This window comes from Acipenser ruthenus, chromosome 4, assembly GCF_902713425.1.
Source record: "Acipenser ruthenus chromosome 4, fAciRut3.2 maternal haplotype, whole genome shotgun sequence".
Taxonomy (NCBI): domain Eukaryota; kingdom Metazoa; phylum Chordata; class Actinopteri; order Acipenseriformes; family Acipenseridae; genus Acipenser; species Acipenser ruthenus.
Genome location: NC_081192.1, coordinates 12,143,436 through 12,157,988, shown reverse-complemented (window position 1 = coordinate 12,157,988; position 14,553 = coordinate 12,143,436). Strand labels below are relative to the sequence as shown.

The 14,553-nt window shown below is 38.5% G+C and overlaps 1 protein-coding gene across 1 annotated transcript in view; it reads left to right on the top strand.

Moving 5' to 3' along the window:
• Positions 1–926: 926 nt before the first annotated feature.
• The window catches only part of LOC117400318 (neurabin-1-like), a 77,688-nt gene continuing 64,061 nt past the window's right edge, over positions 927–14,553 (top strand). The window contains exons 1-2 of the mRNA XM_059021186.1: positions 927–1,133; positions 2,819–4,272. Coding sequence (XP_058877169.1) covers positions 2,926–4,272 — 1,347 coding nt within the window. The 5' untranslated portion in view covers positions 927–1,133; positions 2,819–2,925. The remainder of the gene's footprint in view (positions 1,134–2,818; positions 4,273–14,553) is intronic.

Here is a 14,553-nt window from a genome sequence, read left to right as displayed (position 1 = left end):
TGGCCTCCTCTCGTTTGTAACCTTTCTTATGCTCTTATGTTCTTATGAATGTGCGTCATTAACATATGTTTCTCATTTAAATACTGAAGAGTAATTCCGCCATTGTGCTTCATTTTATGATGGAAACAAAGTTCGGGATAAGAGTCTGGTTCAAACAGACTGAGCCCGCGAGTTTCAGACTGTCAGAAGACACTTTTGATATTCAGGGCCACCGTGACAGTAAGCAGCGTCAAGACAAGCCTCTTAATAAAGCTAACTGGTTCCCTTAAGAAGTAGTTTTCATTGTTCCCGATCAAAACAGTCCATTCCAGCAGTCACTAACAGTATGTAGGATTGTTGTTTTTCTGTGAATGGTTGAACTAGTCTAGTCTATAACAATTGTGTTATGAAATATAGGAACAAGCAGAACAAGGTGCAATTTAATCTCAAAGTGTTGTGTCTGGGTATTTTTTAAGTGTTTCATGAGACCTTCCCACAGATTACTGTTTCCAATTTGTTCCGCACTTCTCTGCACTAACTCCATGGTATTGCCAGCAGTTTCAATTATGTGTTGGTATTTACAGGACTGCAATTCTCCCCCCCCCCCCCCCCCCCTCCCGGGTCCCCATCGTAAACTTTCCTTTTTGCAGTTTACTGGATCAAACCATTAAGGGCAGCGAGGTACGCCACCTGTCACACGTATGTATTTATAATACAATCTGTACTCTGCAAGACAATTTTTTTCATAACATCCTATTGTAGTTATATATATATATATATATATATATATATATATATATATATATATATATATATATATATATATATATATATATATATATATATATATATATATATATCCTTGTCGGTTGCCTACGCTCTACAACCACCCCTATATTGTGTGGTTGGAAGTGCCTCTCTTTGCCTGCAGTGGCGTTATGTAGCGGTGTTAGAATTGAAACAGCAGTCTGTCAAACTGGTTGGTGACACAGGTTGGAGTACGACATGTGGAGAAAAAAAAAAGCAAATAAAAAAGGAAACAGACAGCCGAAGATTTTCCAGCTACATGCCACTGTCTCTTGATGTAATGTACCAACCGGAACGACGTGGAGTCTTTTGACCACTATCTGTTCTCTATGAGAAAAGACATGCAAGTAAGTGTGACTCTTGTTTTCTACAACACGTATGCTGGTATTTAGTGAGCTATTTTCTTTGATCTGTTTAGTGGATTTATCAGCTGGTGCTGTTGTGGCCAGACATTTCTGTAGATACAGCGGGTCCTTTCTGCTTGTGAATGTATGTATTGATATATTTTTGACATTCATTTTTATTGTAATGTAATCTAACATTATTGACAATATTTTGATGGGTTACAATATAATTTTTGCAATACCTTGTTGTGTGAACATGATGTATGCAATACAGCGAGTTTATCAAGCTTATGTACTCCTTGTACTGGAGCGTTTTGAAGAAAGTTAGTTAGAACAATTTCAGAACATACATGTTAGAATTTAATTACCGGTATGTTATTTTTTTTTATCTGAAGATTTACACCAAAACCATTACATTAAATCAAGCTGTACTGTTGTTGTGTACGGTTGTTTACGTCACGTGTTAATTCTTACTTTGCAGTAATATGTTCAGGCTTGATACTGTGTAGCCTATTTTTCATAGCCTCGCGGGTGCACTGTGGTTGCAGCACATTTATTCTGATTCAGCACCAAATGGTATGCATTTATTCAGGTCTGCATTAATCTCGCAAAACTGTATGTACTGACTGTCGTTGGAAATGTGTACATGGAATTCATACCGTATTAAATCATGAGTTAATTCATTGGTTTCGTATGTGCTATGATGTATCTGGAAAAAAAACAAACAAAAAAAACTACGGTTTATTGTATGTGTTTGCACTGCAGTATGCAAGCAAAAAGTACTGCCTCGCCTCATATGTTTTTATTAATTTATTTATAAGCATACTACAGTATTTGTAATATAACACACTTTACATGTAAATATATATATTCTAAAGATGTTAGACTGTGCTGCTTTTCAAATCGCTAAATGTAAATCACTAATGCACACCAGTAGCGCTGTTGCGTTGCACGCTAGTCTAAGCCTTATTGAAAGAACTCTTAGGGAATGCGACATTTTTGGATTTGCAAAATAAATAAATAAATAAATAAATAAATAAATGCGGTTCATTTGTGCAATATATGTCAGATTATGTTCTACCATTGCCCTAAGCACTTTTACGACCAAAATGGTTGAACATAACCTGATGCTGCTGTCTGGCAGAGGATATTTGACACAATTTTGCATCATGTTGATTGATATCTACCAGTATAGCTTTGCAGGTTTTTTTAAATAACGTGTCTGCAGTGATGCATTGTAGTATATTATAACTGTCACGAGTAAGAATAATGCGTTTATAAAGGACCATTTAGTGTCATCACACAAAAGCTATACAATAAAATATGATTATGTTTATATTAATGTAATAATAGAATCTGTTGTACAATCATTCAGATAATTATAAAAACGAGTGTATACCCAAACCCTTAACATTTTTCCTCTTATTCACTTTATTTTCATCAAAAGTTTACAGTGCATTTCATGTTAATTATGCAATGTCTGTCTCTTTCTGCCTTAATTTAATACAGAACAGTAGTTGAAAATGTACCAATGTTACTAGTGCCAAAACTTTAGTCGTGGGCGGGTTCTGTTTTGTAGAATCTGGCAGTATTAAAATATGCACCTTGCAGTTTCTAGTTATGAAATTATCAAGTGCTCCTGTGTGAAATATAGTTTATTCTTTCTTTCTGCTTTCTGTTTCTGACAGCAACACCTGAAAACACCTTTATAATTAGATGCCTGAAAAAAAAATGTGCAGGATTTGAAACTCTTGATATGCAGATTGTGTCTCCTGCACTGAAATAAAAAAAAAAAATGATGAAAACAGAGGCATCAGGAGAAAGATCAACCCTTCGAAGTGCCTCTCCTCACCGGAATGCGTACAAGACGGAATTTCAGGCACTCAAAAGCACATTTGACAAGCCCAGAATCGATGGAGAACAAAAACCAAAGGCAGGAACTCAGAACACTCAGCAGACTAGAGGGAGAAGATATGGCTCCAATGTTAACAGGATCAAGAATATATTTCTGCAAATGGAATCAGGACCAAATGACAGTACTGGGACGCCATCTAAAGCGAAGGGAAAACTAGGTACTTCTCCTCAAAAGATACAAAAGCCCAAAGACTTTGTGGATAAAGTGGATGGATCGATTGTAAAAGTGGTAACCACAGTTGGCAAGCAGGTTAGCAAATGTGACACTCGTCGGGATGGACCCTGTCATTCCAAATTCTCTGAAACGCGGAAGATGTTTGAGCAGACCAGCTGTACAACATCTTTAAACAAGGACAAAAAAGGTTCTCAAGAGTGTCTGGATGACTGGAGGGTATCCCGTTCTAACAGAAGCAGCACAGATTCTCTGGACAGCTTGTGTTCAAGGACAGAGGCCTCTTCTCCAACAGTAAGCCAGCTCAGCGCTGTGTTTGAAAATGTTCAACAACAAAATGGAAGCTTGTTGGAAAAGTCTGATGATGGGGGACACAACAAGCTTAGTGAGGAGGACTGTAGCCTGCAGCAATCACAAGTTCAAAGAAATCAGGATTTTGTTGAGTGTAAACAAAGAATTCCACCTTCCTCATCTTCAGAGGACCTCTTAAGCTCCAGTCCTTTGTCAGATAAAACAGAAGAAATGGGTCATCTGGGAACTGGGGGGCAAGACAAAAATGAATTTGTTCTTAGTAACACTGTTGATTTAGATGCTTTGAATAGCACTAGACCAGTGGGAACAGTGACAGATACAGAGTGTCCATTATCACAATGTCCTGACCTCCAAGACAAATCAAAGAGAATGACTGCACAGAATGAAATGGTGGTGGGTCAAAAGGAATTAACAGGAAGTGAGGACTCCTCAGTTTGCTTTGAGACTGAGATCACTGAGTGTACTGACTTCAGTTCTACCTGGGTTTCTGATGACCAGGTAAATGACATACATGTAGGATATGCAGAAAACAAGAAGATAGTTGATACTCCTGATAGAGACATTTGTAATCAGGGTTGGGGTGAAAGCTATACAGAACCTGAGGATCAAGGAGGCAGTGATGAGAGCAACTATTATGAACTGGATAACAGTACTTGGGAAATTCCTGGCTTGCCTGAAGAAGAAGAAAAAGAAGAAGAGATCCCTTCAAATAGAAAAATTAGATTTAGCACAGCTCCAATCAAGGTAAGATTTGTTGTACATAACAGCAGTTTATAATGTGAAATGTTTGGGAGAAGGTAAGTCTTCAGTTGGCAGCAGTCCAGCAGACAATGGTATGTATTTCTTATTCGCAATAACACTGTACCAATGCAGGCTTGAGGTGGCAGACAAAACCAACATTGCTGAGAAGCAAGGGGAACGAGGAGATGACTTTTATTGTAACGTATAGCAAACACTGTCTGTTTTGGGATTATTTTCCCAGAGATTTTTAGCTGAGTGCTGAAAACCTTAATCTTGTTTAAGACCTGATAAAACCTTATTCTTTCAAATATGACATTTGTTTGTGGAGTCAATGAAATGTAAAATGTACAAAATAAATAACATTTTGAATTGAAAACTTTTACAACACACAATTTATGACCAAATTTATTATTAAATATACATACGTTGTATTTTATATTTTTTTTAATTTTTATATGGCGCCTTTCACAGTGGACCGCCATCACAAAGCTCTTTACAGATGCAGACTGTGAACTGTGCATTAATGCAAAGTCACTTACAATAGGACATTGATTTAACACATCATTCGCAGGATTGAGCACAAGGAGGTTAAGTGACTTGCTCAGGGTCACACAGTGAGTCAGTCAGTGGCAGAGGTGGGATTTGAACCGGTGACCTTCTGGTTACAAACCCTGGACTTAAATTTATTATTTGTTTAATTTTAATTTTAATTGTAATAATTGTTTAATATTCTTATTTTAAGCCAAATATTGATTACTCAAGGCTGCTTCTAATTAACGACTTGCTGCTATGAGAAGCAAGGTAGGAGGCCCGCAATCCTTTTGCTAATGGTCAGCCAACACAGCTTAAAGACTCAGACAAGCCTTTCAATATGTCTTTCCTTTTCTCCTCTCCCTGGCATCTGTATCACGCTTTGGGGGTTAGATGGGTCCCTGAACCCAGGATCACTGAGAGTGATTGCAAACATCATAAAATAGTGAGGGAAATGTAAAAAAAAATATTTAAATGCTATTTTTGAAGCTAATTTCTCTTTAACCTAAGGTTATCCATCCCAAAATTGGGCAATGGTTAGAAACACAACATTTTCTATATGTTCCATTATAGTTTACAGAAACCATGGTTGAGTTGTCACCCAATAACCATGTTCCCTTTAAAAGCAAGTCATTAAAGCTAGATAAGGTAGGACAACAAGCAATAGAAAAGTGTTTCATTTAAGTTTTAGATGTATTCATTGACTCGTAATGTGCCACATACGTTATGGGTTTAAAAACAAAGTCCTGGTTACATTTTACCAAAATGAATAAAAGACAACGGCCTGGAAATGCCTCTGTAAATTGATATATTGGTCGAAATATTAGGTTTTTAGTGGATTTTTAGACAGATGGAAAAACCTAGCTATTACTCTTTTTTTTTTAATTATGCAGAGAAACATAGAGAACTATAGTTTGCAATCTTCATATTCTCTGAACAATGCATCCTGTTAATCAGTGTTACATCTGACACAATACCACCTGCAAATCTTTTTTTTTGTATACCTTTGTATTTCTTTCACTCATGATAAATTATCTGCTTCCAATAATCAGTTCAGAGCCAACATATATGAACATTTTTTAAACTGGTTGAATGAGCATTTGGAATACTTCTTTTCAAAAGAATGTAACCTTCCCTAATCTCTCCTTTAAAACTGTGCACTGTGTAATGTAATAGGCAGTTCTTCACATATTGTATGACAGAACAGATTGTTTCAATCAAATTGCCTGTTAGCAATGAAGACTCACTTCAGATATTAAAGAGTTTCAGTTTTTACAAGGGGAGTTGCAGGGGTTTGAAGTTCCTGGGACTACAACATCTTTATATACTCAAAGTTCAACAGGAAAACACGAAGACTAGGTTATTTGTAGGCACCTTTTCTATTGCTTCATTATAGTGTGCATACCAGATTTTTCTAGGGTTGCCCATAGCAGATACTAAACACATGACGTGAGCAATCTTTAGATTTATATTTGTGTGATTGAAACAGCACATTAAGTTAGAGTTGCACTTAATTCATTTAAAATCATTGAAATGCATTCATTTCCACAGAATTGCTTTATAATTAGGGCATCTGTTTTTCGGTGTTTAATCATTTTATTTTTCGGTGCTCATTTTTAGTTATTTTTGAGTTTTATAAGTTTTTTGGGGGTCTTTTGTACTATACTGTATAAAATTAGTGTTTTCAGTTACTTTCCAAAATGCTTGAGCATTTTGTTTTCTGTCAAAATATGTATAGTAGTAACTGGACAGTACTTGCACACTTAAGTTGTACCTTCTTTCCTTTGCTGTCTTCCGCAACGTAAGCACATTCTTCTGGGGTTTTTGTGTGTAGGCATTTTTTTACATTTCGCCACAATTTGCAATTCTGTTTTAAATCCTCCGTATTTTAACTGTAATACATCTTTAAATCCTGCTGACAACTAGGAGTGTCACTATATGACGGTATGATGGTATACCGCAGTATTAACTCACCACGGTATTAATACCGTAGTAAAAAAACATTATCGCGATAACCGTGGGATCACGGTATTGTAAATAAGAGTCTGGAAGGCAGACTTTAGCACAGAATTCACCCGTACTGCACTGCTAGATGGCTTGACTAGTAATAAGGGAAAGAAACAATTGTTTTAATGTAATTTACACACATTATTTGTTAGAAAAAAATACAACTGTTTAAATAAATTAAACTAAAAAAGTCCTCTTTTTAAATTCACTTTGTGGCATTGGCTGACATCAGTATAATGATTTAAGTAGTCTGCAGCGTCTCGACTCCACCAGACACAGTATGTGTTATTCTCTGTTGAACTGTATAACTCACACAGTATTATGAATTCACACTGCCGTAAAACCACTGCTTCATTGTACAGATCCAGATAAAATGTGTCATTAAGCAAGTATAATATCCGTGGAATAGTCTAAACTGGAGCTAAAAATACATTCAAAAAGCTGTACAATTAGCCCTTAATTCACTTGACTCAAGTGAAATAATGTAATTCACTAAATATCCGAAGCTCACCACTGCTTGGACGATTAGAAAAATAATAATTTAAAAAATACAGCGGCAGCTGTAAAAACGAAAAAAAAAAAAAAAGCTAAATGACTAAATGTTTGAAATTTGAATCAAATATACATTTTTTTTTTTACTTAACAGCTAATATTTAACTTTTCCTCACCAACAGTTTACTAAACTCATCAATGCATATTCGCTGGATGTGATTTGAACATTGTGGAAGCATGCGCCTGCGTAGTGTAGATAATGAAACGCGATGCACATGGTAAAGCATACCTGATAAAGCAACGTCAAAGAAGTGCTGCAAAAGAAAGAAATCAACGAAGATCGATTTCAATCGGCTCGCAGTTTAAACATGTTTGCAATGCGATTCCCTCTCATCGGGGCAGTGTGTCATACCCACTCGCAAGTCTCAAAGTCAGCAGCCAATTGTAAATAAAAACGTGATTAGGTATAATTTAATTAAAACACTATTAATATTAAATTAATCGTGGTTGTAGCAACATTTTTTAAGTATTGTGTAAATATTTCATAGTTAAAAAGTACAATGCTTATGGGGTTGTCAGGGCTTGTTTTTAAAAGTTGTCCAACCGGACATATACAAACCAACAGAATACCTTGTATGTATGTATGTATGTATGTATGTATGTTGTGTGTGTGTGTATGTATTAATAGAGATATGCATGTCTCCAGTCATGTGTGGTTTTCACGATCATGCCGCCATCTAGCCAAAATTGTATATAGTACTGCCTTAGCCTTATGTTTTTGTCTATTGTCATTGATTTTACTTACCCAGGTCGGCCAGGTTGTCTTCGGCTCACCGCGCAGCAGCGACCCCTGTAGTCTGGCCGGGCGCCTGCGGGCTTGCCTGTAAGCTGCCCAGAGCTGCGTTGTCCTCCGACGCTGTAGCTCTGAGGCGGCTGCACGGTGAGTTCGCAGTGTGTAAAGAAGCGGGCGGCTGACGGCACACGCTTCGGAGGACAGTGTGTGTTCATCTTCGCCCCTCCCGAGTCAGCGCAGGGGTGGTAGTGGTGAGCTGAGACTAAAAAATAATTGGGCATTTCAAATTGGGGAGAAAATAATAAAAACTAATTGGCAACGACTAAATTAAAAAAAAAAAAAAAAAAAAAAGCAGAGTGAACTAGGTTATCCCCAACACTCTCTTATAAATTATGTCATCACCCACTGGGGGTCAACATATGCAATGCTATCAAGACTTCTGGAGCAGCAGCAGGCTGTTTGCGCAGTCCTTGTGGCTGATAGAAATACCTGGCATCTTGTGCCCGAGGATGGTAATGTAGCAATCATTGAAGATGTGGCCCAAGTGCTTGGCAGTCTAAATCCATTTACTGACTCACTGGTAAGTGAGAATCACATCAGTGTATCTACACTACGAGCGGTTCTGCAACATATTCAGAATGAGCTTCCTTGTAGCTCAGATTAAGCACATGATTTCAACTGATCTCTCTTCTAGATATGAAAGTGAGAACATCAGCAACATCTTAGATATTGCTAGCTTCCTGGATCCAAGATTCAAAGAAAGATTTGTTTCAGATGTTGATGCTACCCGTTTGCTAATACAACAAGAAGCAGTTGCTCTTACAAATTGTAACCCAGGCACAGAACAAGATGGCCACCAAGAGCCCTCCACATCTTTCAATGCTACCAGGCTATGCGTTGAATCTGCTCCCTCTCAGGCAAGGATGTCGCAGCAATCCAGTGTACCTGATAAAACCAAAGGTCTGCCTGGATTACTCAAGTACATAACTCAGAACAAGCAAGCTAATCCTTCTACAATCCCCAGTGACTTGTGTGTAAAGGAAGAACTCTACCACTACAGATCTGCTGTATGTCTTTCCGTGGATGAAGATCCTCTAACTTGGTGGAAACTTAATGCTTCTCATTTTCCATGCCTAGCGAATTTGGCCAGCAAATATTTGAGCATTACAGCTACCAGTGTACCCTCAGAGTGCATTTTTAGCACTAGTGGGCACATTCTAACACCGTTTCTTTCACTCCTAAGCACGAAACATCTGAATATGCTTGTTTTCTTTTTTACAGAAACCTAAAATAGACTTACCGAGCATTCTGATTTTGACTGCTCTTTAAGAAAATAGGAGCATAACTCAGGGCACTATTTCTTTCTTTATTTTAAGTATTCATTGCTCACAGTATTGCGCTGTTTTTTGTAAACTTTGTTTTAATTAGAAAAAAACTTTTTTTTGGATATATTTAAGGCTTGAATGTTGCTTGAAATATGCCTCTTTAAGTGTCCACATTGTTAGTGAAAATGTGAATGTTTCAAGGCTATTAAGCCCTATCTAGCTACTGTAAGAATGATGCTTGAGTGTGAATAGCTGAATAAGACATTAGTTTGGGTATTTTAGTAGCATAAAAATAAAATTGTGGGTATATTTTTTAAACAATTAAACAGACTCAAATTGGTGATTCTTTTTCTTGTTTGTGTATGCCTGATATCATTAGAACGGCATTTTTTAAGAACATGAAGGGACCCAAGTTTGCCCTAATTTTTCTGAAAAGAATAACACAATTTTAAGATTGTTTCTTACTAGTTTTTCAACTCAAAAGAATCATTTAATTACTCCAACCTGCAGCAAATGTGTTTCTTGATAGTCTCATAATATTGATGATGCTTTTTCCTTTCAGAAAAAAATGGGGGAAAACTTTGCAATTACTTCAAAATTGGACTTGTAATATCGAGATACTCACTATATCGCGATCATTTCTGGACTAATATCGTGATAATGAAAAAGTTAATATTGTGACATCCCTAATAACAACCCTCTATTCTGAATTGTAATCTCGTTTTAAATCTCTCAAGAGGAGTCTCCAATGGAAATGTAGGAATGTGCTGTCACTCAGTCGTGGGGGCGGGTTTAATGTATTCAGAACAAATCAATGATCGATACAAGGCAGGAAGGCGGGACATTGCCCAGCTGTGCTGGGAAATGTATTTTTGTATTCGTAGTAGGTTTTATTTTTTAATGGGAAAGGGGTGAAGTCAACGTGAATTGATTAACAATTTCCACGGTTTTTCTGGTGGTTTGCCGTGTTTATTGGCTATCCACCGATTTAAAACTGAAAATCAGAAGCCCTAGTTATAAGTTCTCTTTTAATTTCACAGACTTGCAAATATGAAGAATACAATTGAGACAAGCAAATTAGCAATATTATCAAGATCATTGTAATTCTGTATTGGAAAATAGTTTATTATATACAGTATGTGTCTTAACATGTGTTGATATTAACAAGGCTTATATAAATTTGATATTAGTCTGGCATAGCAGCAATATATACAATATGTACCATGCACCATGACACCAGTGTTGGCATTGGGGATTTTGTCTTCTGTTCTTGGAAAATGTCATGCCCGGAGCAATATAACAATTTGCTTGAAAGTTCCTGAACAAATAAGAAAGGCTCTTCTAAACAAATTAAAACTGACAGCTGTTCCTGTATATTTTCTAGCAACGTTTCACGTTTTTCAAAGGATTTGTATCTCCTTCAAGTCCTTGGGTCACTATTTGTTGCTATTTTGACATATTTTGCCAAGGTTTTTTTTTCTTCAGTGTACTTCCCATAAAGCAAGTCAAGAACATTTTGCAACTAATTTCCCCTGGTGTTCCATGTGTGCGATTGAATTTATAGCAAGATTTTATGGACATACTCTAGTAAGATTGTAATGCCCCAAATGATTTAGTTGTGAAAAGGTGCATATTTTGTCATATATTTCAGAGAAGGAAGTAATGCGGCTTTAAATACAGACACTTTTTCTTGAGCTGTGACCCCTAAAAAATTTAAATCAATGTATGTGGCAGCATACTGATGATGGGGAGATAGGACCTGGTCCATCAGTCTGTGATGATGGGGAGATAGGACCTGGTCCATCAGTCTATGATGATGGGGAGATAGGACCTGGTCCATCAGTCTGTGATGATGGGGAGATAGGACCTGGTCCATCAGTCTATGATGATGGGGAGATATGACCTGGTCTATCAGTCTATGATGATGGGGAGATAGGACCTGGTCCATCAGTCTATGATGATGGGGAGATAGGATCTGGTCCATCAGTCTATGATGATGGGGAGATAGGACCTGGTCCATCAGTCTATGATGATGGGGAGATAGGACCTGGTCCATCAGTCTATGATGATGGGGAGATAGGACCTGGTCCATCAGTCTATGATGATGGGGAGATAGGATCTTGTCCATCAGTCTATGATGATGGGGAGATAGGACCTGGTCCATCAGTCTATGATGATGGGGAGATAGGACCTGGTCCATCAGTCTATGATGATGGGGAGATAGGACCTGGTCCATCAGTCTATTAAAGGTGGCAGGGGCTCCATGCAACCTGAAGGGCATGGTCCGGAAATGGAACAGGCCATATGGGGTAGAGGAAGCAGTTTTCTCTTGCAAGTGAGTGGAACCTGCCAGTATCCCTTCGTCAGATCCAAAGTCGAGATTAACTGCGCCTTTCTAAAGTCCACACAGAACTGAGTGGAGCCATCCTTCTTAGGCACCATCACAATCGGACAGCACCACTCTGTCCGGGAAGGTTCAGTGACTCCAAGCCCGAGCATATCCGCCACCTCCTTGAGAATGGGACCCCTGCGGCTTTCCGTGATCTGGTATGGTCTCTCCTGAACCTTGACACCTGCTGGAATAATAATAGCATGCTGAATAACGTTAGTTCTACCGCGTAAGTCAGTAAAAACATCATCAGACTTTTTCACTAACTCGTAGAGCTTGCATTTCTGATCTGGAAATAACTGTTCCCCCATTGGAATGTTAGCTGTAGCTGGTGGGTTAACAGTGGGACCAAAATCCTCTTCTAAACTGTCATGAGCTATAAATAGGGCCTCCCTTTCCTTCCAGTGTTTTAGCAAGTTAATATGGTACATTTTGGTCTTATTCTGGCGATCGTGTTGTCTAATTTCATGGTTTAGATTACCATTTCCCCTTATCTCCTCATATGGCCCCTGCCACTTAGCATACAGCTTAGATTCCGAAGTAGGATATATCAACAGTACCTTATCTCCTGGCTGAAAAGTCAGAATCAGTGCTTGTTTATTGTACTGCTGCTCCTGGCAATGCTGAGCTAGTTTTAAATTTTCTTGGGCCAAACGATCAACCAATTCCAGGCGGTCTCTCAACATTATTACATACTTGACTATGTTTTTAGAAATGTTTTTGCTCCTCCTACCCTTCTTTCCCAAGATCAAGGATACCTTGGTGCTGCCTCCTGTAAAGCAGCTTGAAAGGAGAGAACCCGGTCAGGCTATGAGGCACCTCTCTCACTGCAAACATTAGGTAGGGGAGGAGTTTAGCCCAATGTTTCTGCTGTTGGTTGACAAACCGCTTCAGCATCTGTTTCAAGGTCTGATTAAAACATTCCACCAAACCATCTGTCTACGGGTGATCAATGGATGTCTGAATGGACCGAATTTGCAATAATTTATACAGTTCCTTTAAACATTGTGACATGAAGTTCATTGTGTGATCAGTCAGGGTTTCTTTGGGAATCCCTATTCTCGCTATGATCTGTACTAACTCTTGTGCAGTTGCAGCAGCACTAGTGGATCTCAATGGTACTGCCTCTGGATATCTGGTCACGTAGTCCACCACTACTAAAATGCGTATATCCAGAGTAAGACTGGCTCAATGGGCCCACTATGTCCATAGCAATGCATTCAAAGGGAATCTGAATCAGGGGCAGTAGGACCTGACATTGCTGACATTTCGGGCATTCCGCTACATATTGTGTCACCTCAGTAAATACTCCCATCCAATAAAATCGAGCCAATATTTGTTCTCGAGTCTTGTCGCTAGCTAAATGTCCCAAACACGGGACATCGTGAGACAACCACATGATCTCACATTGAAAAGACTGCGGAACAAGTAATTGTTATAATCTGACTTGTGCTCGTGGCCTGGGATACTCTATATAGTAAATGCCTGACAATAATGTGATGAGGATATGTAAGCAGTCGATTGCCTTCAACCTCCATCCCCTCGATAGACCGAACCTGCCTCCAAATGTGAGCCAGCGTGGGGCCATTTTTTGGTTCCCACACCAAATCCACATCTCGGTCCCAGCATTAGGGGCCGCAGTAACCTGCCCCCACAGGTCACAATGGGTCCCAATGTTCTTCCCTTGCATTTGGTAGACCTTGAAGATTCCCCCAACAAACCCACAAACCCCAATCTTGTGTCCCATTTTTCCATCCTTCGCTCTCTCTTTGGGTGGAACCGGGAATGGAACAAATCATCTTACAGTGGGAAGTTGTCTTACCGGAGACTGGCTTTACCGTTTTACTAATGACTTTATTAAAATGGGGCCAGTCTCAACCCAGAATCACAGGATACAGTAACCTTTTTGCGACAGCCACAATTACATGTTCTGTCTGACGACCAACTGTCAATTCTGGAACATAAGAAAGTTTACAAAAGAGAGGAGGCCATTTGGCCCATCTTGCTCCTTTGGTCATTAGTAGCTTATTGTTCCCAGAATCTCATCAAGCAGCTTCTTGAAGGATCCCAGGGTGTCAGCTTCAACAACATTACTGAGGAGTTTGTTCCAGACTCCAACAATTCCCTGTGTAAAAAAGTGCCTCCTATTTTCTATTCTAAATGCCCCTTTATCTAATCTCCATTTGTGACCTCTGGTCCTTGTTTGTATTTTCAGGTCGAAAAAGTCCCCTGGCTCAACATTGTCAATACCTTTTAGAATTTTGAAAGCTTGAGTCAGATTACTGCGTAGTCTTCTTTGTTCAAGACTGAATAGATTCAATTATTTTAGCCTGTCTGCACACAACTTTTAAACCTGGGATAATTCTGGTTGCTCTTCTTTGCACTCTTTGTAGAGCATCAATATCCTTTTTGTAGCGAGGTGACCAGAACTGAACACAATATTCTAGATGAGGTCTTACTAATGCATTGTAAAGTTTTAACATTACTTCCCTTGATTTTAATTCAACACTTTTCACTATGTATCCAAGCATTTTGTTGGCCTTTTTTTATAGCTTCCCCACATTGCCTTGATAAAGACATTTCTGAGTCAACATAAACTCCTAGGTTTTTTTCATAGATTTCTTCTTCAATTTCACTATCTCCCATATGGTATTTATAATGCATATTTGTATTGTCTGCGTGCAGTACCTTCCTTTTCTCTATTAAATGTAATTTGCCCATGTGTCTGCCCAGTTCTGAATGCTGTC